This window comes from Dermacentor silvarum, chromosome 7, assembly GCF_013339745.2.
Source record: "Dermacentor silvarum isolate Dsil-2018 chromosome 7, BIME_Dsil_1.4, whole genome shotgun sequence".
Taxonomy (NCBI): Eukaryota; Metazoa; Arthropoda; class Arachnida; order Ixodida; family Ixodidae; genus Dermacentor; species Dermacentor silvarum.
The window spans coordinates 170,556,387-170,572,333 of NC_051160.1; the positions used below are offsets into that span (position 1 = coordinate 170,556,387).

Consider the following 15,947-nt stretch of genomic DNA (forward strand, 5'->3'; position numbering starts at 1 on the left):
TAATTATGTTTTGTATTATAGTTATGAGGCATTTGAGTTGCTTTTGGATTCCTCTGGCTAAAGCAAGGTAATTACATATTATGTAAAGTGTTTGCTTCCCCCCCCCCCACACACACACACAAATGTACCCCCCCCCCCCCCCCCGGCAGAGATCCTGGGTGCGCTACTGCCGTCTAGTATGGGTTATTAGCACCGCGCCTGCCGGACAGCATGGCCTTATTTACGAGATCTAGCTATACTGCACGTAACAAATGCGATGCTTTGCACTGCAGCTATAGGCAAAGCATCTCGATCGAAATGAATGTGCTTGCACCGAGCAGGTAGTAACGAGTTGAAGTGAATTTTATCGCAGAAACACACACAATCAACTCATCGTTTTGCACGTTGGCTCACAACCACACCCGATGAATATGTCTACTTTTTGAGAGAGAACATGAACATATACTTTTGCAATCATATATACCGGCCTATGTAAAGCAGCCTGGGAATATTAAAGCATGAGTTAGGAAACCTGCTGCACGAATTCCTATTCGTTATATCAGCTACTGCACAAGCACAAACAAAACGTTTGCTACATCAGTCAATCTAGATACTTTATTCAAGCCCCATTAAATGAAATACTGCCAAAAATTACCACCAAGCTAAAGTTTTGACACATTCAGTGAAATCCAAACCGAAACCAAACGTGGAATGGCCAATGCAATGTATCGCTTGGCAACACTGGTAAGCTTGCTGCGCCGGCAGCACATGGACGGCAGCTGTCAGATACCGAGGCCTGTTTTCGTGTGTAATTTTCGTTCGTGCATCCGTGTTAACGCAATGTTTTCCGCGGTTTGTGTGTTATTCGTGAACGCAATCGGAACGAGTCCTCATCAACGCAGTTTAACGCGACTGTAAGTAAAGGGAAGCAGCGGGCGCCTTCACCGGCGTGGCCCTCGGCGATCGCTTTGTTTGTATGTGTCGCGCGCACGGTTCAACTTTTGAATACCGTGGCTGCGCGTGGTCGCAGTGCAGTGATGATTATATGCCAGTGCTCATCGTGAAACTGCACAAACCGCGTCACTGCTGATGGAGCTGCCACGTACGTGGACGGCGGCGCCCGAGAAGACCTTTTCTGAAGAGAATGCGTGCCTGGCGATTGTCACTTGCAGTCGCAACTTTTACAAAGGTACGTACAATCCCCCCCCCCCCCCCTCTTGCTATGTGCTATTTGCATAATTTTGAAGCAGTGCGTGTTGCGATACCGCGTAAAGTATAAACCGCATTCACGCAATCTTGCGCGCAACAAGCGCACGCGATGGAGATGGCTGTCGCGTTCGTTCGTCGCCTACAAGTCGTACAGCATGCAAGCGACGAGACGAGCGACGTCTCCCCGGTGTTGCCTTTATGAGGGCAGCAAATACTCGCCGAAACTGGCGTGACGCTTGCTTTATTAATTTAACGGGTTTTAGTGTAAAGAGCAGCATAAATATTTCTAAATATTTCACTACGTTATTATCCTTGCACGTATCAAAATCTAGTCGTTTGCTCGTTCCGTGCGACAATCGGTAGTACTTGACTGATGTATATCCAGTTCCGACTTCGCGCTATTGGCTAGTCGCTCATAGCACTTCCTGGCGACGAGCGACGTATTCTAAATTTCTAGAACCGAGCGATTGAGCGAAAAGACCAAGCAATCTGTTCGCGCGACGGCCCGTTTCGTCGCTCGTCGCCGTTGCGCACAAAATCGCGTGAATGCGGTTTGGGCTTAAAACACAAGCGGGCGAATCCGCTCCTTCAGTTTCGTCTACAGTCCCTATTATTGTTATGTTTGCCTTGGAGTTCGTGGCGTATGTACATCGGACCCTGTCAACCCAATTACAAGTACGAATGATCTACTAGCACAGAGGCTGACTGTCATATTAATTTGATTGAAGGTCTGCGTTATTCGATCGATCGTCCTTGTTTCGAGTCATGCTATGCTACACGCTATGAAATATCTTGTATTGTTTTATGTTTGAATTCAGCATTGTAGTTTTGGAGCTAGATGTAGCTATATCATTTGCATTTATTTCACTGTGGTGTGCGCGGCACCTTGTAATAGTCTTTGCAGAGACGGAGTGTACCTGGCTGGCTGCTAGGCGATTCGTCTAGCCGAATTTTAACCAACTTCGTTTATATTAGTGGGCTTTGTCATGCTGGCGGACCTCCAAATCACCCTGGTGACATTACTAAATGCAATTATTAATTATCAACTTTCGTTATTACTATTTGCTGCTGTTGCTGATGCCGCTAGCTAGAGAGCTGTCCAGGGGCCGTATTCTGAAACGTTCGCCTAGGCGAAATTTCTTTTTTCGCTTTCAGGCGTGCGCCAATTGGCTGTTTCAGCAAAATTGGATGAGCCGATTGGGTGGTTCAGCCCGACGTCATTAAATTTTGCTCAACCAGCCAATCAGCGCGCACGCTGATTTCGCCTAGGCGAAATTTCGCCTAGGCGAACGTTTCAGAATACGGCCCCAGCACAGCTTCTTTGTCAGTATTTTTAGGTGGCCTCAACTGTGCGGTACTTTCATATGAAAGGCTATACAAATGTTTACACAGCATAGCTGCGGCTGTTTGCATCATGAGTTTTTTTTTTTCTTCTCTAGTGGATATAACTGCTATGCGTAAAATTTGCCAACAGTCATTCTTAGCAGTGAAGGAACTTTTACGCCGTTGCTTGCATTGAACTGTAAGATTACTACAACATTCCCAAAATGAGAGAGATTGTCACTGATAAAGTGTTAAATTGTTTTCATGTGATGTCGGCTGCATAGATGTGCAGCAATGAACTGATCTAGGGCAAAGTTCAAACGACAAGGAAAACGTTCTAATGCAGTGTCTTTCCTCAGTGAGCTAAGCAAATGGGATGTGCCAAACCAGCAAGGTGTACGAAGATTTAGCTGCAGAGGGAGAACACAAATGGAGATCTTTTTCTCTCTGGATGTATGGCTCACTGGAGTGCAGACTGATTTTCAATATGTATACTAGGCTCTTCGATTGGCCACCCCTGACTTCCCAGGGCTGTCCAAGAAGCGTGTGCACCAATGCTTATTGTTAGTACACAACACCTTGGTCAGTCTGAGACAACTTATTGAAGAAACCGTGTTCACCTTGATTTGTTTTCTGTATTGACTGAAATTATAGCTGTGCGATTTATTATTTAACTGACAAGTGCAAGTATCATAGAGATGCCGGCATGCATGCAGGTTTTTCTTTTATGTGGCGTATCCTTCTGGTATAGGTCAGTAAAACGCAAGATCCAGGAAGCCAGATTCATGGATATCTCAACTTGTTCGGGACTTACATGGATGTGTTTATAGGCTAAATTATTATTTATCATCATCAATCTATCATCGGGACTAAGGAATTGCACGAACTCTTACCAGTAAATTATTATCAAGCATGTTCGTGTGCATTGGCTCCACTTTGATACCAGCCAACATTTTTCTGGTTTTGCAGCAATTTTGTGGCATGGGGGGGGGCATTATGTTTTTTTAATGTTGTGATTTGTCATAGCACTAATACATGGGTACAACACAACAATATAGGCAAGCTTTCAATTTAACAGAAATTTTCATGGTTCTATTGAAATATTGTGTGAAATGTCGCCACTATACCACAACTTTAGTGAGGTTAGATTTCATTTCGACATTCTTGTCCATGTGCTAAATTCTCTTTTGGACAGCTTTTTTTCACATCCTGCAAGCACAACTTCAGCAATGCGTAACCTTTATCTGCATGGCAGACAGGTCAGGACTTAGTCTCATTGTTCTTTGACGTAGTGAATGTTATGTAAGGAATTAGGAACCAGCATTGAGTAGCACTTTGCAGCGCTGCTTAACCATTCCCATGTCTAGTGGCAGCCACCAAGTGACATTTTCCCAGTGATTCATGTAATCAATTATGGCATGCACCCTGTTTTAGGTAGCTCTTTGAACTAGTGCATACAGCATTCTGCTATCACGTAGCTGCAGCAATAGTATTGAGTTCATGGAATGACTGGGAGCACTCGGTTCTTTACCATCACATTCCAGTGCATATGGCATCACGTGTACTGATCACAAAGACCTCTAGAGAACAACACCTAACTTGATAACCTACACAGTGCACTTGAGCTTCATATATCATGTAAGCTGCACGCCTATTTGCATTACTCTGCAGAGACATGCAGTCAGCAACACGGATGACTGCAGTTACATGTGTCTTAAATGAATATTCACCTAATGTACATGCCACTTCAACTGTCTTGCACTGTTCTACACAAGTCGGCTTGCATATGTGATGCTGCTAGCTAATATCTGATAATAATAATAATCCGTGTTTTCTCAGTGGCAGCTGGCCTCCATGGGGCGGTGCAGACAGGGGACTGTCATTGCTGGAGCACCTCGTGGCTATCCACAGGAAATGGAAAAAACATGGTAAATTCAAACCCCCTCTGGTTTTCATTTTCATGTTTCCATAAGTGTGTGTGTGTTCATCACCCTGAAGTTACTTAAATTTGAAAACGAAGCCATATAAAGTATACTCATGGTCTCACGTAGTGCATTATTAAACATAAAAGTACAAAATCACGCAGCTTAAGAACCTCAAAGATAATTTGTAGCGGATCAATCACTGCAGAGGTCAGGATATGTATTGTCGATGCTCGCAGACAATAGAATTGCAGACTTGTTCATCATTAAAAGCAATTATACATTTAGGGTGTGAACATTTGGTAATGGTTTGAGTGAATGCTAGAGACGACTGCATGAATATGCCACCCCTAACGTAATGCCCTGACAGAGGCCCTTAAAGATGAAATAAATGACGATAAGAAGCTTGGTAACAGATTTGTGCAACGAGCAAATTGTAGCACGCACACGGAAAAATACACGAGAAGGCACAAAGAATACACACACGTAGCACTTCATTGTGCCTTCTCATATCTTTGTTCCCTGTTCGCGCTACAGCTCGCTCATTTCAACATAAACAACCAACAAGCCCACATCGCCACTCAGATTTGTGCAGTTTCCTTCGAGTCATATTTGGGTAAAGTACCACAGACTATATTTTAAGTGAAATAAGTTATATTTCCTCGTTTAATTGGCCAACACTGTAGTTGGGCTCTGGGTATATTTTGGCCAGGTATGTATATATGTCAGTGCTACGTTTATTAGATTATGTTTTAGAGTGAGTTTAAGTCATAATTATAGAAATTAATACTTGTGATTATGATATTCTTGCCATAAGTTTATGCAAGGGACATGTAAATTTGGTCTTCATATAAGCAACAACAAATGGAAAGTTGCTGATGATTTTATAGGCATTGAAGATGTCAACATGTTAGCTTATTTGGATGCTTTTGTGTTGTCATGTGGCCTATATCATACGGGATGGAATTGATGGCCAAAATTGTGGACATTTTAACCTCCCAAAGGCCAACATCATATCTTTGATATGCTGAGCTTGATGCCTGAAAATGCTCATTTACTGACGATAAACATAATGTGCAATGCACTGTAGCATTTCTGACATGCTGCAACAGTTTCAGTTGTAGATAGCTCAGCAAACTAATGAGTAATGAGTTACTCTTAGGTTATATATAACTAAAAGAAAATTTAGTTTTTCTTTTGTTTATATATTCATTGGGGGTGATTGTATGAGAAAGAAAGGTGATCAGGTTCTATTCTTCCTTCATATAGAATTGTGTCTGCTTTCCGAACTTTAGGAAAGATGTTCAATTTGTCAGACACTGCCTGCATAACACCACCTCCATAAATAGGAAGAACTGATGTTCATCCGTGATACTCTAAGAACACTGCGATGAATCATAGGTGCACATATAAAAGTAATCACAAGAAGGGCAATGCATAGCAAGCATCTGCATCTAGATCGAGATAGTTAAATTTTGGATTAAGGTGAAACATTGCAGAAGAGCTGCATGCTGTACATGATATGCAGGCTAAATCATTGAAGGTTGATTCATTGAAGGCATTATAAAAATAATGTTTTGCTATTTTCTAATAGCAGCCGGAGTAATTGCTATGAAAGAGAAATAAAATTTTTAAGGAATAAAATAATTAGCTAGTGTCTAGTACAGAGCTTACAGAAATGAAATTACTGAGTGCAAATGTATGGAATAAGTTGTTTCACTTGGAGAGTGCTGCACAGGTCATGGGGCCACTAGAAAATTGTGAGGATATAAGGGAAGAGCGAAAGCATGTGCAGTGAAAATATGGGCGAAAGTGTCTGTAAAGGAGCGAAATCGATTTTAAGACTCTTACTGTAAGCCGATGAATAGGGATTTCAAGGTGGAGGATTGCAAAGGTATAGCTGAATCTCTCTATGAGCCATTGTGACACACATGAACAATTTCCGTAGAAAATGAGAATCTATTTAAGCACGTTACTGAGAGCATAATCACTGGAAAATGGTAGAGCAGAGATCGGTTTGCGTAAACACGGGTTTGGCGCTTACTTTCAACTGCAGTTTACTGAAGAAATGTGATATTTATAAGTACTGAACAAGACCATCCTGGGGCATCACATTAATGATAAAGCAACCAAATATTGGAGTCACCAGGACCCCCTAATACAACCACATCATAGCCATGTGCCATGACAGATTGGTACGGCCTAGTATACCAGAGGTGATAAGAGACAATCCAGATTATCGCACAGCATGACGCTTGCCTCTAAAAATATGTGAAGGTAGGTTGAAGCATGTGCGCTGGCCCAGCAAATAATAACCTAAAAAAACAAGACTTAAAAAGCAGATGCTGCATCTATAATGATTACTCGGAAGGAGTACATAGCAGATCAAAAAACGAGAAAGCAAAACCAACCAAGTAAGTTGGTTTTCTGAAGGCACTTCAGGTCTTTATTTGCCACTGCACTGCGTCCAGCAGCATCTGAGGCAACAGAATTGGTCGAGCTTTTTTTGCGATCTTGTGCATCAGGCTCGCTCGTTCACATGGGCACAAAACAAATCCATCTGCCTGCCTTAAGTATCGGTGGCATATTCTTACCTTGATACCCTGAATCAAGTTTACCAATTCAGTTTTTCGAACTTTCTGCTGCTTCTCAACCTGTATGCATTCATTGGTTTGCCTCAAAACTGCAACACCAGTGCTTGTTTTGAGACCACATTCAGCCGTTTGACAAGTTTGGTGATGGATCTGACTCCAATTTGTCTTCCACAGTGATGGCATTGACTTGAATGCCAAGTTGTTGCAGGAGGCCCTTCAGCTACTTACGCAGAACAGCGTGTCTAGGATGGCAGTGTCAGCATTATAATTGCTTGCGATAACATTTGCAGCACCTGTAGCATTCATCACGACAGGGTATATGGCTTTCGTCCATGGGTCAATGGCATCCTGTATTATGCGCTGCATGGCAATCTAGCCAATTGATAACTTGCATGCTTTTCATTGTAATCGTTAGGGGCTTAGCTGCAGCCTTACTAGCCACTGTGGGAGGAGGTTGCTTTTTTCGTACCTTATTTGGGGACGGAGCATTGGGTAGTTCTCAAAAAAGTTCATTTTTGAGGCAACACAATTAAAGTGTTAGTTACATTCTGCATCAGTGACGCACACACAAGCATGCTGTTTGTTGTTGGGTATCAGGGAAGAGTTCTTTAGTATCTTTCTGTTTAACTTAGTACTAAGTTTAGTGCTAGTAGTAGAAATATGTGATAGTACATTTAGTCCATACATAGCTTCATACATCTCGATCAGAATCTGAGCAGGGCTCGCTAAAGTAACCGACTCTGAGCAAGCTTTATTGTATATCTTCTCTTCATCTTGTAGGCATCAGCGTGCTACAGTCAAATTCAAACTTGCGAAACTAAAAAGCAAAAAGAAAGGGAACTGTTTCCTCATGCATACCGCCGCAAACAGCGTGCGTCACTGTTACTGAATATTAGCAACAATGCTTCTTTCCCATTGTTGCTTAATAGTGAGAAACTTTCTTGTGAACTACTTGGTGCTGTAGCCTCAAAAAAATTTCAAACTTGCTCCTAATGCATTTAGTAAAGCCCTCAACACACACAAGGAAAAGTTCCTATCCTAATAATTATCCAGTAGGCTCCTTGAAGACAAGGGCTTAATAACAATAATATGGGATACTGTTGGAGCTGTAGACGCTCATCTTATTCCATTACGCCTCCATAAATTTTTCTGTTAAGTACATGGCAGTCACAGCAACATTGGCACTCCCATGTTAGTCATTCTGTGCTATATACACAATGCCAGGTGCTGTAATAGGTCGACAATGAAAATAACAGTCATGGGTACAGCTAAAGCGATTAGAATGTTTAAAGCAGTTAAAAAACAAATGCAGACTGAGGGGCAGAGAAATGAAGAGAGTGCAAGCACTCCTTTGTCTGCGTTTGCCCATGCCGCTTTCAACATTTCAACCATGAATACATAACAGCTTGCCCAATTTTTGGTTCTCTTGGATGCTAAAGCGGTCTCAGATCCTCATGACTAACCATTTCAACTGGATGAATCTACCGCAGTAGTGGTATAGCAGTAGAGCATCCGCCTCGTATGTGGGAGGTACTGAGTTCAAGTCCCCGTGCCGCCAGAAAACCTCCGTTTCTTTCTGATGGGTAGAGATGTCCCTTGGCCTGGTGCTCGACTTCTTGTGAAGGTTCACATCTTGAAAGAGATTTCATGCGTGCTCTCTGGGCACTTATTGTCCAACGACAGATGGCCTTGTTGAAGAGCATCAGCCTCGGCTGCCTTGAGGCAAGTGCAGCCGCTAGGTACCTACCGGTGAAATAGGTACAAGCATGCTCCCGGTCTGGTGTGATGGATAGTTGTTTGGCACGTATGTCTGTGTGCAGTCAAGCAGTAATGAACGTCAGAGACGCGCGAACCGATGTGAACCAAAATTTAAGATGATGACTGTAACAAGACAAGCACTAAACACAGAATACATATCAAAGGTCCTTAAAACAAACACGTCTACACTAAGTCCTACGCGCAGCGTTCAAGAAAAGAGCCAGTACGTCTCATGGCTACATTCCTGATGGTGTCGTCGATCAGTGGTAGATCGTCTAGCTGTCGCGACGATTTCCGTTGGAGGCGACCCAAGGCATGATGACCCTCGTGGAAGGCCAGCCAAGGCAGGGTGATGGCAATGGTCATCAGATGAGGCAGGCGACGGCTGCATTACCATGGCCCGAGGACTCAAACGGCTGTCGGGCGGGTTGCTTCCACCGCCACAACCTCACATGCCACCTCGAGCAAGAGGCGGCTTCAAAGCAAAGGCCTCGGTTAGGCCTCACCCCGGACACAGCCTAAAGATGCTCCAACAGGCGGCTACGAGCAGGCTACAGCCAGGCCTGCTCCAAATGGCGTCACGCCAGGCGCCACTCTGCGTCTGCACCGACAGGCAGGCGCGTTGTCCTCAGGGCTGCCTCAGGTACCACGGCAGGAGCTCCCGAAACAGCGCACTGGTCTTGCGTCTTCTAAGTTGCTAGCCCCCTCTGCCCATTTGGCACCCACCTCTCTTCTTCCTTCTCTATTGTTTCTTTTCTGAGCACTGCCAAGCACGCAATCTGCGCCTGGCTCGCCTTCTGTTTCTTCTTCCTTCATTCACAGTCCTCAAGAGTTTTCAAGCAGTCCACACACATAAACAACACTCATAAGGTCCTTGCACTGCACCTGGTGCTTGGCCATTATGGGACCTCAGCGCTTCGAAAGGGAATTTGGGGCACCACATGGGAAATTGCCACTATTGGGAATGGCCCAGACCTACTTCTTTTTGTGCTCATGAGGGTTTTGACTGGTATTTAGAGCACAGGCTCCTCTCCCTGAAGAAAGCCGAACGCCATGCTGGGGTACACTTGTGTCCATTTGAATCAGTGGGCGCCGTGCGGTGGTAGAAATTGAACCTACGACTTCCTGCGGCCGAGGAGGGCAATCCACAACAAGGGCAATCAAACAAATGCACCCTACATGTGAAGTAGCGGGAGCCATTTTGACAAGACAAACTGAGCTGATGCACTCACCAAAGTAGCAGGGCAAAAAATTCTCTTGGGAAAGTTTCACCCACTGGAGACAGGCAGGTAATTGTGTTGTGACCCTATGTGAATGAGTAGGCCAATAGTAAAAGGTCGCTTGAAAGCTCGGCTATATGTTTGCCTCAGGCGCTGCCAGACACAGCGCAACGAAATTAGAAGCCTGAAGTACCTTTCTACTGCTTGGTAAGTTTGCCCATCAGTAAATGGCTTCGTGCAAGCAGTCCCTGTTCTGGCCTCTTGCTTCAGCTCATACATCCCCCCAGACAACTTGCTGAAGTAGGCTCAATCACAAAAACTTGGATACATCACAGGATGCATTCATGCTGTAGTTATGCTAATGTCACATGGCGCTCAAGTTTGAAGCTGGCCACCCACATTCCCTCTAAAGTATTATTGAAATCCATTCTATTGTCGATTTGCCATTAATATTTGGTCAGAGGTACCAATGTATTTAAACAAATTTAACATTATCATGACTTCAGCTGTGAAAACTTTTCAGTATATGTGAAAACTTCCTTGTGGTTACAGCATTTATAAAATATTGTGGACAGGTACATGAATATTTAGCTCATGTATGATGCCCATGTGCTACATAAACACTTTATGAAAGCATCTAGGGCTGGGATAGTGTAATTATTCTATTGGAATTGTCTTGTGCGTTGTAAGGGTAGCATTCTGCCTACATGATCATGATTGGCTGGCTATGTGCAGTGGATGAAAATTTCAATATAGAAATGAAGGGAAAGGAATCGCTACAGTATACCAGTCCTGCTGATACTTTGCAGCATACTTCTTGTGGAACGAGCATATGCACTAGGTATATTTTATGCATTTGTTTATTCCTATTTTAAACACTTAAGAAAATGACACAAAGTGGAAGGCTATGTTATATGCAGGGTAAAATCTTAAGTTAATTTCCACAGCCACCTAGTTCAGCCTAATCTACGGCACACTAAGATTGTGTCGAAAAGCCAGCTACCAAAGAATCAAACAAAGGTGTAACTTACAAGAATGGACAAGTCTTATTTTCGAAACTTGAAAAGATACATTTCAAATAAGAATTTAAGCTTAAGAAATCTGCACTTCTGGCTGGCCCTCCAGTTTCTTAAACTTCAGTAGTGTCGTCCCATAGTAGGTGGTCCTCAGTGGTGTCAGTTCAGCTTCAGATGCCAGTTCTCTTGAAGCTTTTGATGACAGTGTCATCAGAAATCGTGTTCTGTGCCTCTAGGACCAATGGACACAACAGTTCCACTGGCAGCCTTCTAAACTTGCCTCCCGGTGCCAGGGAATGATCACAAATACTGAAAGTCTGTGATTCTTTGTATGTAGAAGGCAGCTGCTGACATGTTCTCATGAAGCCCATGCCGCCACATGAAGCACATCATCCAGTTGCTGCTTGCGTTGAAGTTTGTAGTTGGAATGCCCTGCTTCCTTGTAAGTCGGCGAGCGTCCTTCTGTATCATTTAAATTTACACAGCACACTCATGAAGCCCATGCCGCCACATGAAGCAAATCATCCAGTCGCTGCTTGCATTGAAGTTTGTAGTTGGAATGCCCTGCTTCCTTGTAAGTCGGCGAGCCTCCTTCTGTATCATTTAAATTTACACAGAACAGCTGTCCAGAGGCTTCTGAGCTATAAAGCACTGCTACTTCAACTTGCGAGTAAAAATCAGTCTTGGGTCAGCGGAAATTCCTGCTTGCCTTGCTGGTAGCATTCAGCTTTTCATGCGGCCATCTCTAATGGCAGATGTGTACTTTGCTGATGCCGAAGTACCTTCTGAATTAACGACTGCCATTCTACAAAGCATGTTGAAATGCTTTGAGCTTGAAGTGGGTGCTGTAGCTAGCTTGCAACCGTATGTGGCACGCTAGCAGTCTGATCACTCCATGCATGCGCGGCATGACCTGTCTAGACTGACAAAAAAAAAAGGAAAAATACTAGCTTTGTGCATATAGCACTAGATAGCTCCAGTGCTGGTACTGCCACTGGCATCCGCAGCTGGCCATTATCATCAGTCGAAGTCAAAACCAGGCCACCGGTTGCAGTGTTGAGTTGTAAGTGTGGTCATTGTGTGGGAGGGGGAAAAATATGTGAATTTTCATAATGTGCAAACTTACGGTGTGTACTATTATTAATTAACCAAGCAGGTATGCAGTAAGGCCTATGTTGGGATTATTGCTGCTATTCAATAGGAATCTGTGTAATGAGAACAGCTTGGTGTGCCTGGCCTACAATTACTTGAAAATATGCATTTGCTTCCAATTGGCCCTTCACCAGCCACAAAGCTGGCTTCAAAGCAGTCATAAATATTACTTGTGCTGCTTTCACCACTTGTTAGTCTTTTAATGTTTATGCTCAATTCCTCATTTCTCAGTGTATTAATCAACACAACAAGTATTGTACTTAGTCTTCTGTCGTATGGCAATAATGGTTCATTTGTTTGTGCAGCTGTTTTCACAACGCGGACGACACCGTGTCAAAGGAAGTTATGGAAAAGAGACTGAAAGCAGTGCACTGGTACCCCTTGCAGCAATTGGGTAATCTGCTGTAGTAGTGAACTTTGCAATAAAGTTTTATCTCTGTTCATATTGCTTTCAGATGTTATAAATGTGATTTCCACATCACACACATACCATGACCTGAAGTTTTGGATGGAATGGTGAGCATATTTATGCAGTGAGCCATCTTAAGTGCCGACTGGCATACTCTAGTGTTGAAGGGCACTGAATATATTCTAATTAGGACTGCAAGACTGTAATACAATCACAGTCAGAATTCATCAATTCAATAAACAATACTCATTTTAACAGTGGTCTCCGGTACAATGGCATACCGACAAACAGTAGAATAGGTAGTAGACAGGTAGTAGACTTGTAGGCTTGTAGACCTGTAAACTTGTATGCCGATTGGCTAGTAGACCATCAAGGTCTGAAATTAGGGTTAGCCAATAGACATGTAAGCTGATAGCTGGTTGGAATTTTTTACTGGAGATATTCATATAAAATTCCAGACCCGCCGTAGTGGCTAAGGCGTACGTACGTTGCTCTACTGAACTGAAAGCTCAGGATTGAATCCCGGGCACGGTGGCATTTAGATGGAAGTGAAATGCACTAGATGCCTGTGTGCCATATGCATTGGGTGCACATTAAAAACCACAGGGAGTTAAAATAATTCGGAATGCCTCGATCACCAGCGTGTGCCTCATCATAAAGTTGTGGTTTTGGCATGTAAAAACCCAGATTTTAATTTATTGAATTTCCAAATATGACCATATACAGGATGTTTCAGCGAACTCTTTCAAAAATTCTTAAAGGTTGCTTGTGGCAGGTAGCACAATTCTAGTTCATGAGCTGGTCTACTCGAAGAGGCGGACGTTACTTCCACAAGAAATTGAAATGCATAATCGAATATTTAACAGAAATTTACTAATTAGGTTTTTAACTAATTACCTGATGGCTCATATTGGAATTTACAAATTGTAGCCTTGGAGTTCGCCAGGCGGATCCACTTGGAACAAATTCTTGGGATGACATTACTTTCGAGATATAAATTCCCGAACTTTGTGGAGAAATGCATTGGCGTTCCAATTAGTTTCTTAACAAATCGTTGCTTTATGCATTGAAGCACCAAATTAACTGGAACGCCAATGCATTTCTCCGCAAAGTTCGCAAATTATTATCCCGAAACTGGTGTCATCCCGAGAATTCGTTCCAAGTGGATCGCCTTGCGAACTCCCCGGCTTCAATTTGTAAATTGCAATATGGGCCATCAGGTAATTAGTTAAAAACTGAATTAGTGAATTTTTGTTGGTTATAGTCGATTATGCATTTCAATTTTTTGTGCAAGTAATGTCCGCCTCTTCGAGTAGGCCAGCTCATTAACTAGAATTGGGTTATCTGCCACAGGCCACCTTAAATATATTTTGAAAGTGTTCGCTGAAACACCCTGTATATAAGAGCGCCATATATGGACATACTAAAACTTTAGAAGTGGCCTTATATAGAAATTTCCCATATATGGGCATATTAAAGATTTGGCAGATATGGCCATATATAGCATATAAGGGTCCCATATATGGACATATTAAAAATTGGGCAGATATGGCCATATATAGCATATAAGGGGGCCATATATGGGGATATTCAAAATTGGGCAGATATGGCCATATATGGCCCTTATATGCCATATATGGCCATATCTGCCCAATTTTTAATATGCCCATATATGGCCTTTTTCATATCAGTCCATATCTGACATTTTCGTAAGGGGCAGCACGGCATAGCGCCAGCAGACAGTGCTCGAAACAGCGTGCAATGTTAGCGCGCGACGTTCTCTATACGCCGAGCCAGCCGAACTGAGGCGCAAAATGGCGCGAACGAAAAAGCAAAACACAAGCAAAACGCAAGCTCCGCTCGTTTCCAAGCGCAACGGCAGGGAGACCAATCAGCGTGCAGGAAAAGGCGCCCAAGGCCGTCTGTCGCGGAGGGGACTCGCGAGGGGCGAGGAGGAGGCGAGGAGGTCGCGCGCCGGCGGCAAAGTACAAAGAGTGGCGGTACTTTCCTACATCAAGGGACTTTAGGGTGCCTCGATGCCCAGCGCCGCCGTCCAGGGTGGAGACAACCCCGCTGGCGCCGCCATATTGAGTCACACGAGCTGAGACTCAGCTATGCTTGCGTTCATAAATAGTGTTACTCGCGGCGCACTTCCAAGTGCTTTGCCTTGATGAGGATTTTTTTATCGGTATCGCATCTGCACATCTTTATAACCAATAGCCGTTAACTCGTCGAAGGTCCAAGACGTAAATGTATGGCGCCGGGAACATGCCCCAAGTTGCCTAATTCAATTTACATTTAACATGCCGTGTGTATGCTTGAAATACGCACTATTTTTTTTTTTGCGCTTCCATGCTTGGTATACAAGGTTTGCGACCCCCTGTGTGTGGAAGTTTTTCTTTTTCGCTGTTGTATTTTGGTTTACACGTCACGCCTCCTTTACCGTAGCCAGCCACTCGCGCACGGCGGTTAGTTTCCCTTGCGTTGCGCGTGCTCTTCGCGTTCGTTGCAATTATTTGACGATATCTACGCGCAATTTTGCTTTTTTTTGCCCACAAAACTGTGTGCTGACAGGATTAAGCTGGTGTAAAAATAACTGCGATGTGAAAATAAGGTTTAGTTAGTGCTGTAGAGAAACATGTAACGTAACTTGTCTGTGTCAATCTTGCGTAGTACACACAAGAAACCAAACGATGCACAAAATACATTTACTTATAATGTCTAGTACAATCAATCATGAAAGAGATATGTACATGAAAAATTACATGTACTGTGTGGCGCCTGAAGGTTATGTTGAAAGACGAGATAAAAAAAAATTCGCAAGGTAGGCTCGACACACAATTCGGGATAGTGAGAGTTTTTTTTTTATTTATTCATTACAAGGGGGCGGGGGGTTCAAGTGAGTACATCAACCTTATTACACACAATATAAATCGAAAACAAGAATGCAAACAAGAAAACGCAACCGCGGGTAATATTAATCAAGATATCCAGCCAGAATTCATCAGCTACCATCGAATACGTCGCATCAGCCAAACACATCGATGGCGAGTACAGAACATTTTATAAATAACCATTAGAACACCGATAACTACATTGAAAAAATAAACAACACTGCATACATATCGCGTACAAAAACCGTAAATGAAACTAAGACAGTCAAATACAGATTAGCAATGTTTTTCACTTCGAAAATATAGTCCATGATGATGTAGGGCTGTTGACTTTAACAGACGGCGCCCATCCTGTCGATTTCCCTCGTACTGGTCCTCTTCAAAGTGTTTCTAAGTACAAGTAAAACAACAAAAGTGATTATTGATATGAAAAGTTGCCTTGTAAATACAGAGAACCCATTACAGTGCTTA

General features: G+C 43.2%; 1 protein-coding gene across 1 annotated transcript; it reads left to right on the plus strand.

Annotated features, from left to right (window-relative positions):
- Nucleotides 1–237: 237 nt before the first annotated feature.
- On the plus strand, nt 238–12,745 carry LOC125947065 (uncharacterized). The gene is made up of 4 exons (XM_049671372.1): nt 238–1,168; nt 4,351–4,439; nt 12,479–12,567; nt 12,629–12,745. Exons 1-4 carry the CDS (start codon nt 1,069–1,071, stop codon nt 12,666–12,668), a joined length of 318 nt encoding a protein of 105 aa, XP_049527329.1. The 5' UTR covers nt 238–1,068; the 3' UTR covers nt 12,669–12,745.
- The last annotated feature ends 3,202 nt before the right edge of the window (nt 12,746–15,947 follow it).

Coding starts and splice junctions, on each gene's coding strand:
- LOC125947065 (XM_049671372.1), top strand. CDS start 1,069: ATGGAGCTGCCACGTACGTGGACGGCGGCGCCCGAGAAGACCTTTTCT. Junction 1,169..4,350: donor CAGTCGCAACTTTTACAAAG/GTACGTACAATC, acceptor GTGTTTTCTCAG/TGGCAGCTGGCCTCCATGGG. Junction 4,440..12,478: donor CAGGAAATGGAAAAAACATG/GTAAATTCAAAC, acceptor TTGTTTGTGCAG/CTGTTTTCACAACGCGGACG.